Source organism: Acipenser ruthenus, chromosome 2, assembly GCF_902713425.1.
Source record: "Acipenser ruthenus chromosome 2, fAciRut3.2 maternal haplotype, whole genome shotgun sequence".
NCBI lineage: Eukaryota > Metazoa > Chordata > Actinopteri > Acipenseriformes > Acipenseridae > Acipenser > Acipenser ruthenus.
In genome coordinates, this window is record NC_081190.1 from 2,281,217 (window position 1) to 2,308,281 (window position 27,065).

Here is a 27,065-nt window from a genome sequence, read left to right on the forward strand (position 1 = left end):
CCTGTGTAGGAATGTAAAATGAACGCTCTAGCTGTTTAGACTCCTGAAAGCTAGCTGTGGGCAGATGAATTAATGCATGGAAACACCCCCATACAGCAGCACTAGCGTACCTTCAATCCAAATTTCAGAACGATGAAACACAGCCGGCTTCATGACTTCATAGTTAAAACAAAACAACTGCTCTTTCATTTCTCTTTTTCTTAATATCTTTTCTCTGCCTGCAATGCAGTGAAGACCTCGGATTCTATGAGATTGCAATTCATTCCATACATGCTTACCGTATCATTTTTTTATATATATAATTGTTTTTTTGTTTGTTTTTTCATTTGAAGAAAAGCAGTTCTATGTTGTGTGGTCATTTGATCAATGAAGGGAGGGGGTTGATAATGTGACCTATGGAACAGTATACTGTTGTCAATTGTCAATGCTTTTTTCAAATACAGTGTTTTTAAAAATATCTCAGAAAAACAAGTCTGTTAATGAAATGTGTGAATTACTATTGTTCTGAATTAGAGAGAGCTAATTACAAAGCATGTCTGAATCTGGCATGTTGCATTGCTATCAGTTAAACTATATTTCATTATAAAAAAAAATATTTAAAGGTTAATTAAAACAAACAACGAAATAAAAAACCCACACATGGCCATGGTTTGTGTACCTACAAGAAATACAAAACATGTATTATAAACAACCACGGTTAAGAGATAAATAACTACTGTTTAATAAATATTTGATCATATATATATATAATTTTGTAGTTTTATGCAGTTTTTTATTATTTGTAGATTTTTTTTTGTATTTAATAATTTCTGGCAACTGTAATGCACAATTTATGGCTAAATGGGATAAATGAAAACAAAGCACTATTTAATGCTCAAAACTTAAATTATTTTTTAGCCTATGGCTATGGCCACAAGTTTGCATCACCTAGAATTTTAAATATATATAAAATTAGATTTATTTATTTATTTATTTATTTATTGATCTTTTATTTAACATCATGTAATCAAAGAAACTACAAAATGAAATCACAAAAGTCTACCGGAAGCCATACTAGGAGAACAGTATTTCATGCTAGATTTTGAAATGTCACATTTTTCAATTTTTGTCAGTATATGGAAAACTACAAAGCGGTATGTCATTCAATATGTTAATGTAACATTATTCAACACGTTTCATTCAACTTTGAGAAGCAAAATTATTTCATTCTATAGGGTGATGCAAAACTTTTGGCTATAGCTGTACAATAAATGCATAACATTTTATTTAAAAGTTGTATGTACTTGATTGCTTGAAGATTTTACATTTAGAATGTTTGATTATTTATCTATCTATTATATTTGAAAAAAATATTAAAATAAAGAAGTGTTTGTTTTGCCCTAGAATACAGTTTTATAGCTTCTGGGTTCAAACATACTGTGTATGAAAGAAGCAAATTTAACACTGGGATTACACATGTAAAAAATATAGTTACTATGTAACTAAATCTGTAATTACTGTGTTTTAATTGGCATACAATCTATGAATCCTCTTCCCATTAACTTGCCCATCTTTTCCTATCTGTGTTTGGGAGGTGTTTCATGAATAAGACAAGTTATTGAGCAATAAAAGCAGGCTGGCATAAGGACCCTATTTTAATAATCTGCACAATGACGGCATTCAGATCAACAGACCCCATATAGAGTTTCAACAATGTTTTAAAAACTAGTGTACTGTATGACAGTGAAAAGGAAACTTTTCTGAGAAATGTGAACTAATGTGTATAGGCAAATGTTCAGCACTTGCCCTATATAGAGTTTACCACATTAAACCTGAAACTAGCAGGTGCACAGTACAGCTAGCAGGAGAGACCACCATGTGTAACTCCCACCACAGAGTGTAAAGAAACAAGGCAATGGGGTGCGTAACAACAGAGATCACACAGCTACCTCTACAGTGTGTGCAACACTCAGCTTGCTCAATGCATTAGCACTGCACACAGACGAATCCTCAATCACATGGCTATTTAATAATGTTTTTGTAAAGTTTTGAAAGCTTCCCTCCTGTTCTTTCAGGCAGCCATTGCTTCCCCCCCACCCCCTCCACACACACACACCTAGTCATGCGGTGAAGGCTGCGGGTTTGATGCGGTCCCTTTGTTTCTGACAGAGCTGCATTGAAATGGAGCCTCGTGGGAAGGCAAGTTGAAAAAAAAACATTACGGATGAATGAGGTAAAACCAGTACTTTCAAAGTGTAACTTCTTCAGCAGAAAGTATTTATTTAATTTTTATTTCAATTAAGACATGAATGCTATTATCATCTTATTAGATTCATGTTAATAGGTTTGTGTTTTTTGGGGGGAGCTCCCGAGTGGAGCATCCAGTAAAAGGTGCTCCGCGTGGAGTGCAGGATGCGCCCTGTAGCCTGGAGGTCGCCGGTTCGAGTCCAGGCTGTTCTCTGTTTATTGATGGCAATTTGTAAAGATTGATTTGGGGAAATCATCACACAGCTATCATGTCTCCTTTTCTGGTAATCTGCCTAATAAATAGCTGTTGTATTTTGATTGACCAAATATTTCCAACCACTTCAATGCAGAGCTCATCATGCAGGTGGCATTTTACAAACAACAATAACATAAGTTATATATTTATTTACATTCCCAAATATAGTGCTGAGTGATAATAGCACAGGCTGAGGCACCTTAAAAAGCAACTTACATGTGTGAAATATCACAGTTATCTTAACTAATGTATTTTTTTTTCTCATTTTAAATTGACTTTCTACATCATCTTCTAGTTCAGTCACATCCTGGTGACTTTTTAAAACTCAAAAATGCCAGAGTGTAACCATTAGCCTTGCCCACGCCCTGCAACAGAGTCTGCCTCTGGTGGAGGTAAGAAAGACTTCATTAAGAAATACTATTTTGAAGGCACCAGGATGTGATGACTCAAAACAGAAAACAATATACTAAGTGATTCTAAGCAGCAAGAAAGATCCCTTAGTTCTAATGACTGTGACATTTCGGATCAGTATCAAGTTGCTCTTTAACCTTCAATAGGGGTGTGCTGATACTCGGATTTCTCCTTTAAAAAGTATTTGTTGCCAGGTATTAAATAAATCCAAACACAAATATTAATGAATGTGTTGATTTCAAAACAAGAACAGCTGCCCTTCCCTCACCTTTACAACTGAGTACCAATCAATGGCGATTAAAAGCCGACTGGAAGCACATTCTCCTCTCATCCTGGGCACAGACATTTTTACTGGTGTGCTGCCGTATCGAGGCCATGAACTGTCAATGAAAATATATTACAAAGCTAGCCAATGAAACTGATTCATCACATCAACGTGACCGTTCCTTAATCTCCTCAGCTAACACTGTAGAAACTGGGGCATGAAGTTTATTCAGAGATTACATTTTGGCCAGGACTACAATCCCACAATTCACTACAGAGATGATGCATTTCTAAGGAAAGTATGAAAAGTGAAATAAATAAAAATAAATAATAATATCAAAAGGATAAAGACAGGTAAGACCAATAATCACTTAGAATTAAAAACAGCCCAAGACAGGTTCTATATCACATAACACTCAGATTGTTACTGATTGCTACTCAATGATTGTGTAGACAAGGGAAATCGAGGCACTGCATTGTTTTATGTTGAGTATTTGATATGTTTTATTGCATGTAATTCCTACCTAATAACTTCACATTTCTTAAAGGTAATTACTCAGGAAATACAAGTACTGGCACACCCCTAAAGAAGAAGGGCACGGGTGAGCAGGAATGGGAGGAAGCTGAAAGCACAGCTCCCTGCCCCCCTGAGCAGGGCTTGAACCCAGGCCTCCAGAGCTGAACTAAACGAGAAGCTACTAAAGCAGCCACCTAGGTGCCCCCAACCCATCTGTTATTTGAAACAGAGATTGAGGTGGGCTCTCCTTTGGAAAATGTGTTTTTTTTACATTTACAAAAACCCAATGAAACCATCCTCCCATTAGATGAGAAAGTCTTGCATTCAATCCCACCCACAAACTGGAAACAGGGTCTGTGCAGTTCTCTGTTTCAGTATGAACAACACAGCTCCTTTCTTTGAAGAGCAGGACCAGAAACTGCCCACTCAAAGCAAACAGAGAGGAGCTTTCTCTTCGGGGTTACCATTTGAGGATGAGACATTGGCAGAGTGGCTCATCACAGGCACATGTATATCACACTGTGGAAACCCCCCTCCACACACCCCAATAATGTCTATTTGAATGATCTAAACAGAAATAGAAACAGCTGCACTCGTTACCTCTGTGTTAATCCTGCTGGTGTTTCCCTTCCAGCCGCTATTATTGACCCTGTTATTGACACCCATAAACAACACAGAACTCCTGTGGATAGAGGTCCATGATGAAGTAGGCTTACGAGTGTTACTGCAGTGCCACTAGATCATTACAGCAGACCCCACCGCATGCAAGAGGACGAGATCTTTACAAAGACAATAAAATATGTACTATGAAAGTCGTCTCACCTTTATAAAAGTTTACCATGGTATTTTTGCAGTGTTTTTTTGTAGTTTTACCATGCTTTTACCCTGGTTACCAATACTGCTTTATTTTCATGTTGTTTTCAGATAGTTTGGGCATTTAAAAGCAGTTAGAGATCTAGCTAAGCTGCTGCAAACACCCATTGTAAACAGCTGCTCGTATGTTTAGCACTGCTGAAACCCAGCCAAGTTGTTGTAAAGACCACCTGGCTATATATGTCAACCATGTCTCTGAACACATACTGTATGTAGTAAAAACTATAAGCTGAACTTACCACTAATAAAGCAATTGCTGAAACATGTGTGTAGTGGATTTTGTTTGCTTGTTATGTCTGAACAATTTCTCATGATAAACATCCTGAAGAGAAGCCCTCAGTCCGAAGCACCATGGAAGCAGGTTTGATTGTGTGAATTACTATATATTTAATTCTGTGTAACGCTCACTGCTTCTCCAGCTGCGGGAGTCTGCAAGCTGCATTAAACTAAAGTAAGCCATCACCGCAATGTCAGCTGCAGGAAAGCCGGTGAGAGCACTGTATGTGTACAAGCCTGTCAGGGAGCCAGTGGCTGCCGTTCGTCTTCATCACTGCCCGCACTGTTTACCATGCTGCACAGTTCAGAACTGTACTGGTTTAGAAGCAGGGCACAGGACTGTTCAATTCTTTCATTTAACTGCATTTACTGATACCAGATCAACTCTGTGGCACAGCCACTGACTTCATACCGTGTGCTGTGTAAAATTCTACAATTATACAACTATAAAGAAACTAAAGGACCCAAATCATAAAACTTCAAGAAGTGTTTTAAGGCCTGCTTTGAAGAGTGTTTGTAAACATTCTCTTAGGGTAAATAGCGCTTGAAAGCTGATAATGAACTTCTTATCTTTACTAAAACAATTATCAATGGGTTTTGTGAACCCGATTTAGATTTTATAAATCAAAATAGGCTTTAAAAAAACCCTAACATTAAATTCCTTAAAACAGTCCTAAGTTTCGGCAGTTGTTTCCACATGTGCCTCTTTCAGACATTGGAAAGGAGAAGGCATCCCATCTCAGCTTCGACTTGGAGCATTTCCAGTGTACACCTTATAAACTAAACACAAAGAATGAGAGCCTTCCATTCACTAGACTGAACCACCCTAAAGTTGATTAGATTTGTGCATGCTATCTTTGAATAGGGTTCTGATGGAACGAACCAGGGATCTTAGCCATTGCTTCATGGATTAAATACACAGCGATGCGACACACTCACACAGGACAATACAGCAAGGCTGATCATATCAGAAACACAAAGCATGTCAGACTTGTGTGCACCTGAAACAGAAAACACCATTCTGCTAGCAAATCAGAAATACATTCAAGGGAGAGGAAAAACGGTAACAAAAATAAATAAAAAAGCATTTCAAAACATGTATTTATTTATTTATTAAAGAAAAAACACTTTTAAAAGTATCATTTTCTGAAAATATTTACAAGTAGGAAAATAAAGAAATGCACATTTTCTGAAAATCATTGGTAGTAGCAGGTTGTTTATAGATTGGAATGTTACGCATAGGCTGGTAAAAGGAAAGCAATAAAGAGTATTTTTAAAGGCCACACTTTAGTTTAAGGACTTGCTCAAATGAAGACATGTGTTATTAATACGTTCAGATTATTAACAAGGAAGATCAGTTTGTTATACATTACTGGTGTAAAGTTTTACTGAATGTGTTGTAAGCCTTTTTTTACAATGCTGTAATGCATTATCATGTTATGAATTTAAAAAAAAAGCCAAGGGACTCTACAATGAAGCGTCACGATTGTGCTGAAATAGGAGTCCCAATCACTATATTTGGGGGGCAACTACAGTGAAGAAGAGAGAGTGGTATTAATGAAGCTACAGCGGGTACAGGCAGTGAAGAGAGAGAGTGGTATTAATGAAGCTACAGCGGGTACAGGCAGTGAAGAGAGAGTGGTATTAATGAAGCTACAGCGGGTACAGGCAGTGAAGAGAGAGTGGTATTAATGAAGCTACAGCGGGTACAGGCAGTGAAGAGAGAGTGGTATTAATGAAGCTACAGCGGGTACAGGCAGTGAAGAGAGAGTGGTATTAATGAAGCTACAGCGGGTACAGGCAGTGAAGAGAGAGTGGTATTAATGAAGCTACAGCGGGTATAGGCAGTGAAGAGAGAGTGGTATTAATGAAGCTACAGCGGGTATAGGCAGTGAAGAGAGAGTGGTATTAATGAAGCTACAGCGGGTATAGGCAGTGAAGAGAGAGTGGTATTAATGAAGCTACAGCGGGTACAGGCAGTGAAGAAGAGAGAGTGGTATTAATGAAGCTACAGCGGGTACAGGCAGTGAAGAGAGAGAGAGTGGTATTAATGAAGCTACAGCGGGTACAGGCAGTGAAGAGAGAGTGGTATTAATGAAGCTACAGCGGGTATAGGCAGTGAAGAGAGAGTGGTATTAATGAAGCTACAGCGGGTATAGGCAGTGAAGAAGAGAGAGTGGTATTAATGAAGCTACAGCGGGTATAGGCAGTGAAGAGAGAGTGGTATTAATGAAGCTACAGCGGGTACAGGCAGTGAAGAAGAGAGAGTGGTATTAATGAAGCTACAGCGGGTACAGGCAGTGAAGAGAGAGTGGTATTCATGAAGCTACAGCGGGTACAGGCAGTGAAGAAGAGAGAGTGGTATTAATGAAGCTACAGCGGGTACAGGCAGTGAAGAGAGAGTGGTATTCATGAAGCTACAGCGGGTACAGGCAGTGAAGAGAGAGTGGTATTAATGAAGCTACAGCGGGTACAGGCAGTGAAGAGAGAGTGGTATTAATGAAGCTACAGCGGGTACAAGCAGTGAAGAAGAGACAGTGGTATTAATGAAGCTACAGCGGGTACAGGCAGTGAAGAGAGAGTGGTATTAATGAAGCTACAGCGGGTACAGGCAGTGAAGAAGAGAGAGTGGTATTAATGAAGCTACAGCGGGTACAGGCAGTGAAGAGAGAGTGGTATTAATGAAGCTACAGCGGGTACAGGCAGTGAAGAGAGAGTGGTATTAATGAAGCTACAGCGGGTACAGGCAGTGAAGAGAGAGTGGTATTAATGAAGCTACAGCGGGTACAGGCAGTGAAGAAGAGAGAGTGGTATTAATGAAGCTACAGCGGGTACAGGCAGTGAAGAGAGAGTGGTATTAATGAAGCTACAGCGGGTACAGGCAGTGAAGAGAGAGTGGTATTAATGAAGCTACAGCGGGTACAGGCAGTGAAGAGAGAGTGGTATTAATGAAGCTACAGCGAGTACAGGCAGTGAAGAGAGAGTGGTATTAATGAAGCTACAGCGGGTACAGGCAGTGAAGAGAGAGTGGTATTAATGAAGCTACAGCGGGTACAGGCAGTGAAGAGAGAGTGGTATTAATGAAGCTACAGCGGGTATAGGCAGTGAAGAGAGAGTGGTATTAATGAAGCTACAGCGGGTACAGGCAGTGAAGAAGAGAGAGTGGTATTAATGAAGCTACAGCGGGTACAGGCAGTGAAGAGAGAGAGAGTGGTATTAATGAAGCTACAGCGGGTACAGGCAGTGAAGAGAGAGAGAGTGGTATTAATGAAGCTACAGCGGGTACAGGCAGTGAAGAGAGAGAGAGTGGTATTAATGAAGCTACAGCGGGTATAGGCAGTGAAGAGAGAGTGGTATTAATGAAGCTCTCTATGCTGGGGTGAGGCTCAGACTGCACTCTGTTAACTCATCACAGCCCTGTTTTCAAATGCAAATACCCACACATGAAGCAAGGACAAGCCATGGAAATGACATGAATTATTGATGAGATAACACTTTACAGTAAACGCCTCTAACTACAATGTAATTACCGGGAAACCTCTTGGTTAAAACACAACAGCTTCAGTAAATACACTGTAATTGAACGGTGCATCGTAACTACATGACTACAGCATGTGTCATTGCTGTGTTATTACAGTGCAGTTAAAGACACACAGTAAATTGTTACCATTTGTATAATTTCTTTGAACTATCAGTATGCATTTCAAGATTTTATGAAAGTCTTGTGAAGTTTTCTGTTGCAGAGTTCCCAACATTCATTCATTCATTCATATCATGTACTCCTGTCTCACAGGATGACAAACAAGGGGGCCCTGGAGAGAAAAAAATATCAAAAATAAAATGAATATATATATGAACTAATGGGCTAGATTCTCATAGCTATTTACACCAAATCCTCACGAGCAAATCTTTTTTGTAAACACCAAATACAATTAATAATAATAATAATAATAATAATAATAATAATAATAGACTATCTGCCAAGCCTCTTTGAGAATCCAGCCCAAACTGTCTGTAATAATGTATCATGCATGTAATAGCATGGCTGGATTCACAAAGCTTCTAAACACGGATACAATGTGTTTACACCACGGCCTTTCTACAAAGAGAACAAAACAAAACATTCTTTAAATGAAACTGCTGTGAATAAGAACCATCACTTCAAACAAAATAACTGTTCTGGCATATAATCTCCTTGCATGATAAACAAACAGAAAGAAAGACCTGGTCTTTACGCTGAAAATACAAACCCTTGGTGCCTGTTCATTACATTATTTGAGTTTGGACTTCTGTGTGTAAGAAAACAGTTGACAGTCCAGTTTGTTTACATTCCCTAAAGGTAGTTATAATTGAAGGGGTACAAACTCCCCTTAAATTCATGTTTTAATTGGATCTTTTTGGCAGTTTCTTTTAATTAATTCAAAACAATTGTAATGCATATTTAATATTAAATTATATGTTTAAAAAAATGAAATAAAAAATGCAACCTGTTGATCTGAATATTATGCAGTGAGGTAGTTTGAGGTCTACAGCGAACCCCCCTTCATTCTATTGGAAGTGTGTTTACCAAAATCACCAGGCTTTGTTCCATTTGTGTGCTACTAATAATAAAATACAAATACACGATCAAGCCTCCATGGTACAGAGCACAGTATATGAAGCAAAATAATAATAATAATAATAATAATAATAATAATAATAATAATAATAATGCTATATATTTAGATTGATTTTAATCATGCCATGAATCAATTATAATACTGTAGCATGCACAGGGGAAGGCAGCAGCAGGGCTGGTAGGTGACGTAATCACACACAAAGACATAAACCTGATATACGCTCCTTGCAAAGGAGCTGGTGTTACACCATTCATCTCGAATTCCCTCCAGAACACCTTCCATGCAATTCTCACCCCAGTACTCTGTACATAGCATAATCGTTTTCATTGTACGATAACTAATCTAAGCGAAGCAGCAGTAGGACATATATTTGTGAATGTACTGAAAAAGATGAAAAGACAAAATAAGCAACGTTTATTGAACAATAATAGTGAGAACAATAATAGAACAAAAATGTTTCATAGAGCAAGCCTGGACAACATGTAGATTATATATATAATTATATATAATGTATAATCAGGTGTCTCTGCCACTGCAAGGTTTTTCATATAATATAAACAGCAATGTTTTCAAAAATAAAGATAATAACTTTTTATTCAAAATGAAATATGGAGTGGATCACTTTCTTTCATTATAAAATGACCATATAAAAAGAAGTTTCTGACCAGTGTACACCTCACTTTAAATAACTTGTATAAAATTAGCTGTACATATATTAAATGTACTACTTATTAAAATATAAAAATTTAAATGTAACTATCAATAAAACAAATCACACACACACACACACACACACACACACACACACACACACACACATACAAACGTGAATCTCACTCTGTGACTAAAATTAAGGATACTAAGTAAATTCAATTAAAATAATAAAAATAATAAATCTTAATTTAATTACTGTAACAAAGAGGTTAAATCACACTAAGGACACATATCTTCTTGTCTTTCTTTTTATTATTATTATTATTATTATTATTATTATTATTATTATTATTATTATTATTATTATTATTATTATTTATTTCTTAGCAGACGCCCTTATCCAGGGCGACTTACAATCGTAAACAAATACATTTCAAGTGTTACAATACAAGTAATACAAGTAATCTGATTGCTAAAATCTCAATAATCCTTCACAGCCCTGGGGGTGAGAATTGGCCTGACAGGGTGAGGATTAGCCTGGGACAGAACTCACCCGGGGTGAGAATTAGCCTAGGCTAATAATTCTCATGGGGGTGAGTTTTAGCCTAGGCTAATTCTCACGGTGGTGAGTTTTAGCCTAGGCTGATTCTCCCGGTGGTGAGTTTTAGCCTTGGCTAATTCTCACGGTGGTGAGATTTGGTGTGACAGGGTGAGAATAAGCCTGTAACACGGTATCGGCGTGAGAGGTCCCGGTTTCGCGCCCGCCCTCTGTCTGCTGTGTGTGGATTGCCTCGTCCTGTGTGATGCGCCTGCCTGCGTTAACCGAGATCGCTACAATACATATTGTCACATATGTTTAAATGTAAATTGTGCAATATAGTTACCAGAAATTGAATTTAAAAACAACAACAGCAACAACACTAATCCCATCTGCTCTCTCTCTCTTTACAGTAAGTAACAGTTTCTGGTATGTGTTATTCACGGTGCGGTGTTGCAAAGAGGGAGCGCATTTTCGTTTTACTTTGTTCTGACCTGGTGTTTTTTTGTTTGTTTGTTTGTTTTGTAATATTTGCCATTTTCATAAATTTGAGCCAGAAAAAATAAGTAAATGAAAAAAATCCCATTAAAATCCCAGTGTTGTAACTTCTGTTCTGTACTGCGTGTGGTTCTAACTGAACATCTCTGAGACGAGGCGAGGGGACTGTTTCATGTTTCCGGAATTTAAAAAAACCCAACATGTAACTGTTTTCTTTACAATGCAGTACCATCAAATACATGTAACATGTTTCTGCTTTAACTTTACATGCATTGAATTGGAAGGTTGTTATACTTTCTGTGCATTGCTGACCTCAGTATCTGCAGTGCAATATAACGTATGTAAAAACATATTTTAACTACTTTATATTATGCAGATAACGGTATGAATTAAAAAGCTCACACTTGCCTTGATTGATGGCCCCCAGGAACCCCTAGTAAAGAGACGTTTCAATGCAACAGCTTTTTCCTGTTTAAAATAAAAAAAAAACCACATGAATAAACTAGCAGACCATGTTATCATCAACAGGAATGAGGAAATGATGCAAAACCTAACACACAGTGCTCCCCTTGATAACGCTGTAGTGGGGAGCCATAGTTAAGAGACCAGGCTCTTTGCCTTATAAGAGAATACTAGTGTTAGTGTAATGGCATTATGAGGCAAATGGAAGTCATGACCGGTACCGCCTTATAACCTGTTCCACAGCATAAAGGGCTGCCTTATAAGGGGGGGGGGGGGGGGGGTATATATAACACTGCAATACAGTTACAACGAAACGCTATACGTGTGCATGAACTGCATTTTCTGATTTTATTTTTTTTCTGACTGCCAGTCAAACAGCTGGTTGTTTTAGTATAATTTACTCATCAGTCAGGTGTCTGCTCTCTCTTGTCAGTGTGCTGCCTTGTATTTGGTGCAGCCCCCTTTGGCAGGTGATGTGCTGCAGGTTTGTCTGGGGTTCGACCCTTGATAGGACTGAGTAAGCTGAGCTCCTGACCCAGTAGTGTTTCCATAGTGCTGCTACAGCTGGGTTATCAGGTCAATTGGCTTTCCTCCTCAGCCTGCTCTTTCTTTCTTTCCTCCTCAGCCTGCCCTTTCTTTTTCTGTCCTCAGCCTGCTCTTTCTTTTTCTTTCCTCAGCCTGCTCTTTCTTTTTCTTTCCTCCTCAGCCTGCTCTTTCTTTTTCTTTCCTCAGCCTGCTCTTTCTTTTTCTTTCCTCAGTCTGCTCTTTCTTTTTCTTTCCTCCTCAGCCTGCTCTTTCTTTTTCTTTCCTCAGCCTGCTCTTTCTTTCCTCCTCAGCCTGCTCTTTCTTTTTCTTTCCTCCTCGGCCTGCTCTTTCTTTTTATTTCCTCAGCCTGCTCTTTCTTTTTCTTTCCTCAGCCTGCTCTTTCTTTTTCTTTCCTCAGCCTGCTCTTTCTTTCCTCCTCAGCCTGCTCTTTCTTTTTCTTTCCTCGGCCTGCTCTTTCTTTTTATTTCCTCAGCCTGCTCTTTCTTTTTCTTTCCTCAGCCTGCTCTTTCTTTTTCTTTCCTCCTCAGCCTGCTCTTTCTTTTTCTTTCCTCAGCCTGCTCTTTCTTTTTCTTTTCTCCTCAGCCTGTTCTTTCTTTTTCTTTCCTCCTCAGCCTGCTCTTTCTTTTTCTTTCCTCAGCCTGCTCTTTCTTTTTCTTTCCTCCTCAGCCTGCTCTTTCTTTTTCTTTTCTCCTCAGCCTGCTCTTTCTTTCCTCCTCAGCCTGCTCTTTCTTTTCCTTTCCTCAGCCTGCTCTTTCTTTTTCTTTCCTCAGTCTGCTCTTTCTTTTTCCTTTCTCCTCAGCCTGCTCTTTCTGTTTCTTTCCTCCTCAGCCTGCTCTTTCTTTTTCTTTCCTCAGCCTGCTCTTTCTTTTTCTTTCCTCCTCAGCCTGCTCTTTCTTTTTCTTTCCTCAGCCTGCTCTTTCTTTTTCTTTCCTCCTCAGCCTGCTCTTTCTTTTTCTTTCCTCAGCCTGCTCTTTCTTTTTTTTCCTCAGCCTGCTCTTTCTGTTTCTTTCCTCCTCAGCCTGCTCTTTCTTTTTCTTTCCTCCTCAGCCTGCTCTTTATTTTTCTTTCACACATCTGCCAGAAGACTTAGAAAGAGATTTACCCTTTCTAGCAAAAAAACAATTACAAAATAAAAACATGATTTCAAACATAACTATTTATAGTCACAAATATATACTGTAGGGCTAGATTCTAAATCGCCATTAGTGCATAGTGACAGAGAGAGCTGTGCTCATTACTCACTTTATCATTCTGTGACGACACTTCTTGGGCAGCCCTGGGTACAAAGATTAACACGAGAGTTTACATACAAGCTTTTTACTTCATAATGCCTACAACTCCTACAACTACAAAAGTCCAGATTTAGCGAAATACATACGCGTATCACAAATTAAACATTTAACATCTATAAATCTTTTTTTTGTTTACACTTAGCGAGTGAACATTTAGCTGACATGTTAAATCTGGGTTTCTAACAAATAAATCCGGGAATTTAATTTTTTTTTTTTAACACTTGGCAAGTCAACATTTAGCCAACATTTCTAAGAAATAAATCTGTGAAAAAATACATGTAACTTAAATATTTTTTATAAAAATTGGCAATTCAACATTTACCTAACAGATACATCTGAAAAACATTATCATTCAGCAATTAAATGTAAAAAATATTATCTGAAAAAACAAATCTGGGTTTTCACAAAAAGAAAACCATTTTACCAGCTCAGTGTGAAGCTGACATGCAAGCCCACGCACACTGACGCGTTTGATTTGGCATTGTATGCCGTCACACTCCGACTTTTAAGAATGTGTTTGTTGACATTTATGTATTTTTCTAAATCTGAACTTTTTTGGTTAAATCTAGCAAAAAATACACGATTTACATTAAATCTGGGAGAAAACATTAGTGCTTTTTTTACACTTGTTACTCCATACATGGTAGCCATCATTTCATCTCTGTTCACTGCAGTTTCATTCACACTCGCCACTTCAAACATCATTTCTCCGGTTGTACAAGTCTGAGTGATCGTCAACGACTCATTTGAAAGGGAAGAACTTGGACTAATTAGCTGTCATTTATGTATAAAATGTATCCTTTTAAACAAAGTTCTGTTTTTTACACTGTATGCATGTTTAAACCAAAATGAAACATCTGAATCCGCTTAGCAATTACATGTGTGTGTGAGTGTGTTAAATACATGCAATTTAGGATTCATTATATATCAATGAACTTTATTAATTGCTATTTTCATTACAAGCAATGCCCCTTGTCCCTAACGGACTGTGTTAAATCACAGTCACCAGTAGGGATAAGCATCAAAGCAAACTGCATGAAGGCTTAAGCAGATCCAGATGCATGTATCTGGTCCAGTAATAACAGCACTTACTGCTAAAATAGTACAGGGTGCTGACCACAGCAACAAGCAGGGCGGCGGCACCTGCAGCCAGGGGCCCCAAAACCAGAGAGCCACAGGAGAAGCCTGCAAGAAACAATCGAGAACCTGTTACAAGCACAGCGACTTCAACCCAGTGCAACACAGGACCAGCTTCATTCCATCTGTCCGCAACCCTTGAGGAGCTTGTGTAAGAATGAGTGTCCTCGCCTGCCTCTGCAGCCAGGGTCGTTTGGGTTTTAAGTAATAAGGTCTACAAAGTTCTTAATAACTACAGACCAATCTCTTTCTCTCTCTGTTAGCCTGCAAAGCTATGCAATGTAAATTCAAATGTTATTCTGCTTTTAAAGGTCGAGTTGGTAGGGATACAAAAACTACAGTGTTACGTTTAATCAGGCATGTCCTAGAAGGCTGGAAGGATGCAAACATTGAAACGAATAATGCCAGGAAGACAATAACTAACTTGTGCTTTAAGATTTCAGAATAATCAGAAGTGCACTTTGGGAAGGAAGTAATTTGGTCACCTTGCCCACTCTTGGTCTTGGAACATCCTTCAAATTAAAATGAAGATCTATGAAAATAGTACGGTGAAAAAGGAATCTGGAGTAACCAAGTTTACCCTTTGTCTTTAGAATCCCACTGGAACAGTGGCAGGGTTTTTTTGGCTTTGGCTTCGTGGGCTTAGTGGTTGGGGGTGGAGGTGGAGGAAGCTCTGAAAAGGAATACAAATATTGAAAAATACACAAACGTAGTTATAAAACTAGACAGGATGCTTTACTGGTATTTGTCAACATCTTTAGTGCAACAATGAAACCGACCAAGACAAGGACCGTGTCAGTACCTGTAGCAGAAGATTGTGTGCATATTAACATGGGTTGCTTCCCTGGGTTTGAACAGAACACAGTTAAAGCTCAATGCCCACACTTGTGTAGAAATCATTGAGTTCTTGTTTACAAGCCTTCGATGCGGAAGTCTAAAACTAAAGGGACCACAAGAGACAACATTTCCTTTTGATGAAAGCCGGTTGAAACAAGTATCGCGTTTCGTATTACTAGAACTGAAAGACAGCAGAGGTCTGTATGAGAATGAACAGACACGTTCTATAAGGACTGGAGGGGCTACCATTGCATCATTTCATTATTTAGCATTTGTTTGCTTGTAAACCGTGATGAACAAACTAAAGAATCATCAACTTTGTAAATCATATTTAATGCTATGGCAACACTTTAAAATAATGACTACAAATTTATAATGAATTCTGACCTAATACCACAGGAATAGCACTTGAATATACTTCCTCTGAGTTTTTCATTCTCCCTGGATTTCGTTACCCGGATTCATTCCATGTTCCTTTGTAACAGATGATGCTGATCACATGTATAAGGCATGCATTTTGCAAGAATGAGCAGATCCTGAGAAGTGTTCATTCGTGCATGAATGCATGCCTTATACATGCGATCAGCATTACTTATTACAAAGAAACATGGCATGAACATAGTGAGAGGCACACATTTCGAGTCAACACACTTGCAACCCATCATTTCCCTGTCAGAATTGGAGAATTGGAGACGTTACTCGAATGGTCAGTAACCTGTCCTAATAAAACATCCTATTTGAGAGCCGATTCGTGTATTTTGTATTTTTTTTGGTCCATCTCCTGACTCTTTATAAAACTGTAATTTCGTAAAAGCTTAAAGCTCTTCATTCATTGTGACTGTTTAATGCTGAAATGTGTTTATTTGGGGTTTCTTAGAGTTGAAGTGGTTACTGTTCTCCAGAACAGTACTTACTGACAGTAAACACCAGCAGAGACAGTACAGTATAACTAGTACAGTAATTCATACACTTCAAATCTAGATACATGATTTATATTGCAGTCACACTGTAATAATTACCATATGCCCTCAGGCTAGGTGACTGTCATCTGATGAGGAATATTTTAGCAATATGTACATGGAAACAGCACAAGCACGCGCACAGCTCTGATCATATGCATACATTCACAGCATTTCCAACCCAGAAGCACACAGTAGAAGCTCAGGGCACTACCGAAAGCAAACAGCAACCTAAAGCTGAAAGGTATGGACCCCGACCCTTAGAGAGGTTCAGTTTGTCTGCAGACACTCCTGATATTCCAGGATCCTCGTCCACCAGACTGATCTACAACCTGCTTATGCTCACCTCCTACTGTCAGGTTGGTTCCTCTGGCCGCTGTGTAAATCCCATCATGCAAGACAGTGCAGTAATACATCCCGCTGTCTTCTTTCTTGAGCATACTGATCTTCAAGATGCAGAGTTCGGGTCCGGATCTCAGAGTAGTTTTGAACCGTTGCTCTATGCCTTTCGCATGCGTTTCTCTGCCGATGGTGCTTGTATGCATGAGGAACTGAAAGTCGGTTGTTCCGTTGGTCTGCCGGTACCAGAAAACTGCCTTTTGGTTGTTTTGTGCTTCCCCTTTGCAACTAATGGAAACAGAGTTGTTTTCTGGCACAATTACAGAGTTTGGGATCTGAGTCAGGATTAAACTACTGGCGGCTGTTAGGAGAAATACAGAAAATACAAATGAAAATATTTCATCAGAAACTTTTACCTCCCAGTTCCATTAATGGCACAGGTTCCATTCCATTAATGGCACAGGTTCCATTCCATTAATGGCACAGGTTCCATTCCATTAATGGCACAGGTTCCATTCCATTAATGACACAGGTTCCATTCCATTAATGGCACAGGTTCCATTCCATTAATGGCACAGGTTCCATTCCATTAATGACACAGGTTCCATTCCATTAATGGCACAGGTTCCATTCCATTAATGGCACAGGTTCCATTCCATTTTGTCTAGTCACTCACTTGCATGTTAAAAACTCTTCCCTACCTAAAAACAAAAGGTAATAATACAAAAAACTTTCCTCCTGCTGACAAAATATATACTGCCCTAAAATAAATCCTCCCTTCTACCAAATGTCATTGTTTACAATCTATTTTTGTTTAAGAAGCTCAATTTGAAAGAGAGAAGAACATCTAAATAGAAGCTTCATGAATAAAAAGACAATTTCATTTTCAAAAAATAAAGATTTCTTCCCACTTACTGTAGCTCAGATAAAGTCAAAGAAAAGTAAAGAACAGTTTAAATAAAAGAACAAATGAGTGGGGCCTGTTAAAACGGTTTGGGTGAGCATCATTTCAAGTGGTTGCTTCTGCTTCGCTTTATCGCTAAGCTTTTCTTTGTTCTGGAACGATCCATTTTATATGAACAATAAGAAAGCTGAAGATGTGCATTGTTGTGTAATTACCACACAGCTAAGTGGTTGCGGTACTTGGCTTTGCCTTGCGATAAACAACAACTTGTGTATCTTATTGCTGAAACGTGTCATCTGTCTATGGAAGGCCGTCCGGGTTAAAAACACATTATTTAGTACATGTTTTAAAATATTTAGTACACATTCTAATTTGAATTTAGTACATGTTGTAATTCTAATTATTAAACATCCTAATTTGGCCAATCGGATCACTGAAAATGAAATGAGAACCAATGAATTTAAAGAAAATAGTATGTGTAATAAATGATCCAATTAAAAGTCGCCTTACATCTGCCATTCCCACCCAGCTCGTGGCGGTATATGGACTTGGCATTGGGTAAAGTCTAGTGAAAGATGGATAGACCAGGACCCTCCGAGACGAGCAGAGCCTCAAAAATCACTTTAATTCAGTGGGAACCCCACTGTAACTAATATGTCATTTTAAACAAGTGTTGAAAGATCTGACATTAATTCTAATATTAGCTACGGTAACTCAATATTTAGTGTAAAACTGAAATAAATATAATTAGGAAAAAAAACACGATTGTGTACATTGTTAATACAAACTGAACTGTGTCACGGTCAACACTGTCTGTCTCAAGAAGTCGGCAGCACTCAGCAAATCTATATTTGCACCGCATAAGAAAATGTCTCACAATCTGATTTGCAATTTTCCTTGTTCTTGATTTTTTAAAGTGCATTTCATGTCTGAAATTATTTTTAAGTATTTTATGTATTCTGATTGGTCCAAATCAATACCTGTACTAAATATTTGAAACACGTTGTAAATAATGCGTTTTTGACCCGGATGGCCTTCCATATCCCTCAGTCCTGTGAATGTGATTACTCACATTCACACATTAAAGTGTTGTCATTAACTGTGGCACTGAGGTTGAATTCGGAGAATTGCTTTCCTTCAATTCAGGATCCGCATTAGCAACCTGCAGTAATTTGGCACAATGCAATTCCATCATTGGACTTGAATGAATGCAAAACAGGTTCCAAAATGAGTTATGATAAAAAAAAAAGGGCTCAGGTTTGTGGAATACGAAAAAGTCATTCAATGCTATAGCATTTGTTGCATAAACTGTATTACCGGATCTCTAGCTGTCTAATGCCCAGTATTTATACTGTGGTTGAGTATACATACTACTACTGCTAATAATAATATAACAATAATCTTTAATTTATATAGTGCCTTTCATGTACAAAAGTCACAAAACACTGTACAGTTCTTTGTATTGTACGGGTCTGACACATCATACACCATGTATATGTTACAGTAAAAGACAGAATATCTTCAGATTTACTGGGAAATGTTGGCATTTACCAAGTAAAGTGGTTAATCTACATGATAGCGCTTTACTTCAGACATGTACTGTTAAATCTCAAGAATAACCAAGTGCCTTTATCAATAAGCTTCCGGTAAATGTCCAAAAAGCAATATCATTCTTCCTAATTCTGGACACTTGCCACCGTACCTGGTAAATGTTGATAGTTACCACTACAACTTCAGATTTACCAGTTTCTGGCTTACCGTAACATATACACTCAATTGCATTTGATTCAGTTTGTAAAAAAAAAAGTTATGAGTATGGAGTATATGTTTTAGAATGGCCAGAGTCTCAAAGCAAATTGTCATTAACAAAAATAAATATATATATATATATATATATATATATATATATATATATATATATATATATATATATATATATATATATAATTATATAACAAATAAGAAACAAATTCATAAGAAATACAAGACTCTAAATGTATAATTTTTCTGATGTTTTGATTTAGTAAATTAATAAGGTCTGTTCTTCCTTTCTGAAGAAAAAAAAACATGCAAAAAAATAAAATAAAAATACAAATGAAAAAATCTGGAGCAATGATGCTGATGGGCAATAATCTTGAAGCGCTTTACAAAACAATGCACATTAAACAGCCTCCCGGTGTAACGTTTCCACTTGTGATTGCTGCTGTCTGTCTGCAAGGACCTTCTCGGAAATGTGGCTTCAGTTTAATAAATAATGCTGACAGCTTCGTCGCCCTGCTCTTACACAATGAGATGGGTTTTTCTGGCTCAGGATGATCATGCTCTTGTTTTGAATCTCATTCTCATATTTCTATTTTATTTCTTGATTAACGTGTGAGTTAATCTAAGATGAACACTCCTCGTGATTTAGTTTTCTTTAGTCAGGGTGGTGTACCTGTAATGCAGTCTCATTGCGTTTCTTTAATTGATGTAACCAACAAAATAATTCTGTCTGCCTCATTATTTCATTTCCTGTCAATAACGATGTAATTACACATCAGCTAACTTGCGATTTGCTTCTAAAAACTCTTGTTGAATTCATTTTGAATTCATGATGTATTTGCTGTTCCTGTTCTCAAGGAATTTGTGTTAGGTTTGATGATGTTCAATTGTCAAGTGTTATACTGTAATCAATGGAACTTACAATAAATAATTTCTCCCCTTTTTATATAAAACTTATAATGAGCTGGTAATTACTTACTGAAGCAACATTGAAATCCAGAAGGCAACTCCTGCTGTCATTTTTACTTTTGTTTCACAACCTCTGATGTGTTTAATATTTAAGAACTGAAGCAATATAAATTTAAATAGATTAATATAGAAACAGAAAAATCATGAATTACTCAAACATAAATACATGCATACATATACACAGTGCATGCATAGAGACATCTATACTGTTCTGGTTTTAAGTTCTCAGGACATTCCTGACAACATGTGTAGTGCTCTATCTTATTGTTTTGTTCATCTTTCTATCAGTCAGAAATCTACAGGGCATTGCTGTTGGTGTTGTTGTTGTTGATGGAGACCATGTTTGATAGAACTAGTAAAACAACTGAGCGTTTACAGTCTTTACAGCCAGGCAAATAACAACAGGCAAACACTCATGCAAGGCCTTCCTAATAGAAATCATGATTTTTTTACAGACAGGTTATTTTTTAATACAGATGTGATGTTATTTAAATAGTTGTGTGACTGATTCGGCATGTGTGTTTCGAATTAGCGATGATTTAGTGCAGTACGTTTAAATGGCTGCTGTTAATCACTATCCCTTGAAAGAACACTCTAAACCAAGCCTCTCCAAATGATGACTTGGGGTTTCATGTTAGGAAGAAACCATATTTTTTACTAAAAGTTCTCTAGTATGCAGATCATGTTTTCTGCTTTCTGTATGTGTTGAAAACTGTACATGTTGTTTCTTTAATTTAAATACAATATAACAAAAACATATAAACTACTCTGCAGTATAACAACTTACCTGTATTTCTTTATCATGGCCCAACTAACGTTTTTTAAACAAATTAAGCAAATATGAACTGAATATTCAAATTACAGCTGTAAAACAAAACATCATTTGTGCACACTTACAGTAAAATAACCCCAGTACCCTCTCAAATCACCTATTTAAGAAGCAATACAACAACTCTTTTGTACTGTAGAATGTGTGTTGCCGGTGTTTATTTTAGATGTGGTTTATGCATTGCTTTCCTCGGCATAAAATGTTTTCCATACAGGCATTTCAAAATTCTGCTATGTGAACAAATATGAACTCATTTTTGCCACTGAACAAATGTCAAGCAGTGTTTGTTCAAACATTCGAATGTTTGCCCCAGCTCTAGGAATGATTTCAACTTCTTCACTTACACTGGAGTGATTATACAGTCAGGAGCCAACAATGATAAAAATGAAAACACAGTGTATTAACTACATCTATATAAACTACCAGGCCTTGATCGAAAAAAGGGAACACCTAAAATTAAGTGTGTTCAAACCAGTTACTGTATTAGATGATCTGTCAATAAATAAATAAATCATAAATATGGGGGAAATGGCAAAGACACCTCCTCACCTGCCACCCATGAAGCTGCCACCCAAAGCCAAGCCAGGAGCCTCATCTTGGTTGTGTTCAAGGAGTATTATCACTGTGCTGCTTCTCTCCTGAGTTCGATTGCTGGTATCTCTCTACAGCCCCCCTCTAGAGACAAGACCATGTCACCTTCGACCAATCAGAAGAGACGACAGCATTTCTGCTGGCGAGGAACCTTCTGACTGCTTTAAATTGTTAAACTAATACAAGTGCCAGAGTTTAGAAGAAAACGCTGAAGACCTGATAAAAAAATACAATCGTTCACCAGAGTTACCAAGCAGCTTTCAGAACAGCTGCTTGGTAAATCTGGTGAACTAAAAGGTTCTCCACAAGCTCTGTGTAGAATGAATGTACATTGGATGCTGTGGTCTGTTTTGTTATGTGGTGGAATCAATTCTATATAGCAGGTAATTCTGTTATTATTATAATTTGTATTATTATGATTATTATTATTGGTCTTGTTAGTTATATATTAATAAACAAATACCAGTATTGAAAAAAAAACTATTTGCACATTAATATGAGAATGCTGAGGTGAAACAAACTTCACTCTCTCTGCAGACCTGCAGCTGGAGTTTGTTGGTTGCGATTCAAAACTTGAAAGGAGCGACCACAAAAATACTTCTATTTTTCAGTTTCAGCACAAGGTGCTGGGTGCACATGCTGAACTTATTGTATCCATGTTGCTTAATGAATACTGAACCTTTAAAACATGTACATGCACCTCAAATGACATTTCTCAAGACGTGAAACCGTCAGTTTATTGAGAAACAGACGGCACATTACCCAACGGTTTAAGATATGTTGCAATTACACGTGTAGCTGTGAAAGTACCGTTTCCCTGCTGTATCATGTCATTTCAAAAATAACACTTTGAGAAGCCAGTTACACGTTCGTAGTTGCAGCACAAAGAGTAATGGAATGGAAACTATGGGCCCTGTTAACAAAACTAAATTGTGACATATTTAAAATGAAAAAGATAAATAAATCAAATAAACTGAATGGATTAAATAACATTTGATACACATTGACACCTTACAGACTGGTGCTGATGCCTTCATCTGCAGTCACTTGTTGGTGTCGTCGATGGAGAGAGTAGTTGATAGAACTCGTTTTAAAAAGTTAACAACGAATGGATCACATTTAACACATTTAGAGGTAGCAAATGGATTTACATTCATGTACATTCACTTTATTTAATTGATGAAGGCAGTCTCAGAAAAACAATGGGCTTGACTTCAAAGTGTTTCCAACACTCTGCAGTTTGCTCCTAATTTGAGAATGGAGATGGAATCTGAGTTAATGTTACAAGATGAGAAACAAACCACGTTCAAAACGAACCAACTTGACAGAATAAGATCCTAGAATAAGTCATTCATTAGTTTGTGTGTCTTATGCCAAAAAATGATACTGTATAAATATACCTATTAGTATATTAGATAAGTGTACTGGTCAGCTGTGTTGAATGATATTATGTTCGCTATACTAATCAGCTGTTCCGTTTGAGTGGAGTTCAGACCTGTATTTATGTGACTTGAGTTACTTGTGTAATTACTGTGTTATTAACAGATTATAAACAGTTTGTATTGCTAGACACACTCAAAGGGAAACACTTGTTGTACATGTTAAATGCCTTTTTTTTTTTTTTAATATGAGTCATTATCTAATCATTATATACAGTATGTAACCTGGGCAATGTTTCAAATGTTTTGTGCAGTTTAGGTAGGCAGGATTAAAGAAGTGTTACATGGAAACAGTAGAATGTTCATGATATTATATTAAACACAAAGCTATTGATAAATAATACTCGTCAAAATGCTTGTGAAGAGTTTCCTCTTAGTGCTTCTATGTACAGATTATGATTTGGCTGTTTAAAGTCCTGTAAAAGTCCTGGCGTTCAGGTTCCAGGGTGTAGACCAGCTTTCACTTGGGGTCAGACTCCGTCTTCTTAAATCACACTCCCGCAGTACCATGCAGGATTATACAGGCTCAGATCTGCAGCTCATTTCAAAACATGGTCAATTTGGTTTCAGTAGTTACCCACATCCACAAATTTAAAAGTATAAATGTGCTTTTTTTTTTTTGCTCGGCAACTTAAAAGATTAATATTTCATTTTGCTCAGTCGAGAGACATTGTTGAAGTAATTATGCTTTAACATGATCCTCTTGTACAGCTCCAGAGCTGTATTACCTCCTTAGTGTGGGTAAAACAAACACTGTAGTAAACAGGCAGCAATTACAGAGCGCTTAGTCAGGACATTACCTGATTAACAGTGACTGTTAATAATTACTAGGTTATAGTTGGGATGGAGGGTATAGTAATCAAGTAAAACAATGTTAACTGACTTCATTTGAATCTTATAACAATGGGTATTACTGGTACTTGTTGTCCAGTTAATATGGAGTGTTATTCAGTGGATTTGTCTTTCCTAGTCTCTGAATGAATAGTCATCTGTGTAGCTCCAGGGTGTATCAACACAATGTAGGCTGTAGGAAGATTTAATAGTCTTAAATATCACCCCATATATATATATATATATATATATATATATATATATATATATATATATATATATATATATACGTGTGGGTGTGTGTATGTGTGTGAGAGTGTGTGTGTGTGTGTGTGTGTTTATGTAAAGATGTTTTGCTGGCATCTTGAATATCTTTCTCTTTGGGAAATGCATGCAGTACGTGTCTCTTGCATGTCTCTTTTCTGATCGTTTGCATCTGAGGTTTTTCAAACAGAAAGGCAGGCAACAGTCGAGTGATGCTGGATTTTAGCTGAAAAATCAAACATTATCAACAATATACCCACACACACACATATATATATATATATATATACACATTTTCTGTAAAAAAAATAAAAAATAAAAAATAAATAATAAATAATATATGTGGCTGCATTTTCCATCATTTTACAGATTTTTTTTAACAGTATTTCAAAAAATGAAGTTGATTACCCTTTTATTAGTGTTAGGTATTTAAAAGTGTTTCCGCTAATATTGAGAAAGGCAATAACCACAGCCATTGTCTACTTGAGTGATAAAGTTTTCCCTCTTTATTAATTCCCTGTCAGGTTGTAAAAAGTAAGACACGCTTCCCTCAACAGACAGCCCCCGATTCACTCCGGTAGAGGGATTTGTTTTTCAATCATGTTAACCTCAAAGAAAAATTCAAATTCTGAAAGTAGAATAACCCATCATTAATATTCAAGTTGAAGTTTTTTATATATTTGTATAAATGCATCAATGTCACCCGTAATCGAAAGTGAATCAAACATTAATAAAAAAGAATATATATATAGATTGTAGTTTTATTGTTTGTTTGTTTTTACTGTAGTGTTAATTTTCATTACTATAATAGAGACCGAACTATCTTGTTTGTGAACACTTTCAATGGTCAATTTTGTATTCTGGCTTTAAATCCAATTTAATTCATTTATACAAAAAACGGTCGCCAGTCAACTTGTTTACAGCTCATCGCGAGTTAATGTTTTATCTGTTTCAGTGCTTTATCATTAAACATGGTCGTTAATCTCATACATCTAGTGCAGATTAGAGAAGGGAAACTAGTCTACCACACAATTCAGGTACCAGTGGTAAAACATGGGGGGATAGCCACAGAATTCTGTGAAAACAGGAGATCTGTGACTTTCGTTTCAGTTTTTGAATTTTGTTATGCAGCCAGAAAGCACAATGTATGAAAGAGGCTATCGCATATACATACATGTGCTACAGCGGGAATTTATCAGAATTTAATTTAAAGTTGCAAAAGACAGAACAGCACTTATAAAAATGGGAGACATTACCCATTCACAGTGAACGGATAAATCGCAATGAAATGAAACTATCAAGAAACAAGTATGAGCAGTCCAATTACTGCAACACCTGCTTCCTGTTTCACAACATATTTCAAAATGGAGCAAAGCTGGTGAAAACAAAACGAAACGTCGCCTCCTCCATGTGATACTTATTTAAACCATCAAAGTTATTGTCATTTCCACAGACTTCTCTGGACCATACCAATGGATTTGTATTAGAAAGGGGGGCGGGGAGGCCCGTGTAGGTTTGCAATGACAGTTTTTAAAGTGTGCATTCCTCCGCCTAACATGATCATTTCATGAAAGTAATTGGTGGATCTCATGTGTTTGACATGCCAACCCAAACAAACAGACTGTGGGGTGACATGCGGATGGTCACTCTAGACTAGAGAGCTACCCACACTAATTAATACAGAGGACCAGTCAGATTGAAGCCCAACACATTTCAAGCATGATACCAGGAAGAGGAGGGGTCCATGCAAGCTTTGATACTCTACTCCAGAGAGACAAGGATGGGTGAGAACAGGGGCTCACCTCAAACATAAATGAGAGGCAGTCATCTTTATGAGATCGCATTCTGTTGATGCATGCAGCAGCCTGCAAAATGAAATGGCTGTGTGATATTGACACTTCCTGGTGCAATCTCACAATGGGCACAAACCTGATTAAAGCACTGTGGGATAGTATGTGATTGACATTATGACCTCAATTTTAATTAATATGTGTTACCGTTACTGAATAATGTTCAAGCCAAGCATACAGAGGAAGCGTTTGTTATGACAGCACTGGTCGAGACAGTTTCTTAGAATTTCAACATGTACATGTATCATGCCCATGGAGTGCCCACGATAGCGCCCTCTCTTGGTGGAAACTGAGATCATACCAGTGTGATGCAGTTCCTCCTCCTCTCTGCTAGGAGGCACTGTGTTCCTCACTGTCTACTGGCTGCGGAGGAGCCTGTGTCTACTCCTGCTCCAGCAGCTCTCCTTTAGGGAACTTTTATTGAGAGAATCATAGAATACAGCTGTGTACCAACTACAAAAAGCCTGTGTGTTAAAGCACAAGGTCTGTATCAATATCACAACCACAAATAGCAGTGAGGCTGAGATATAAGGCTTTGACAATGAGGGAGTGCTTTGCAGAATAAAAACTCACAAAAGTGATTGAATTACTGAATAGATGTTTATGAATCCAATACCTCAAAGCGTTATGTCTTTATAATCCGGAAATACAAAAAGTCACATGATCCCAATGTGGCGGTCATCTTAGGTCACAGATCAAAGTGAAACGTGCTGTTCGATATCGCCGGAGGAGTTTCCATAATGGTACATGACAACAGGTTTAAGAGGGTTAATCCTATACATAATGAATAGATCACAGATAATTGCTGTGTGGGAATGTGGCTGGAGCTGTGAATTGAATAAATGATTAAGGCTCCAGCCACAGGTGTATCAACAGGGCAGCAGTGTGGAGGAGTGGTTAGGGCTCTGGACTCTTGACCGGAG

General features: G+C 37.5%; 1 protein-coding gene across 2 annotated transcripts; it reads right to left on the reverse strand.

Annotated features, from left to right (window-relative positions):
• Window positions 1-5,910: 5,910 nt before the first annotated feature.
• LOC117403821 (T-cell surface glycoprotein CD8 beta chain-like) lies at window positions 5,911-21,814 on the reverse strand. Of its 2 annotated transcripts, XM_058986177.1 has the most exons (7): window positions 21,717-21,814; window positions 16,712-17,065; window positions 15,150-15,242; window positions 14,525-14,617; window positions 13,383-13,416; window positions 11,541-11,600; window positions 5,911-8,635 (listed from the first exon to the last, which is right to left on the reverse strand). In XM_058986177.1, exons 1-6 carry the CDS (start codon window positions 21,760-21,762, stop codon window positions 11,582-11,584), a joined length of 639 nt encoding a protein of 212 aa, XP_058842160.1. In that variant the 5' UTR covers window positions 21,763-21,814; the 3' UTR covers window positions 5,911-8,635; window positions 11,541-11,581. The 2 variants fall into 2 exon arrangements, with proteins under 2 accessions (XP_058842160.1, XP_058842164.1); XM_058986181.1 differs by lacking the exon at window positions 13,383-13,416.
• Window positions 21,815-27,065: the final 5,251 nt, after the last annotated feature.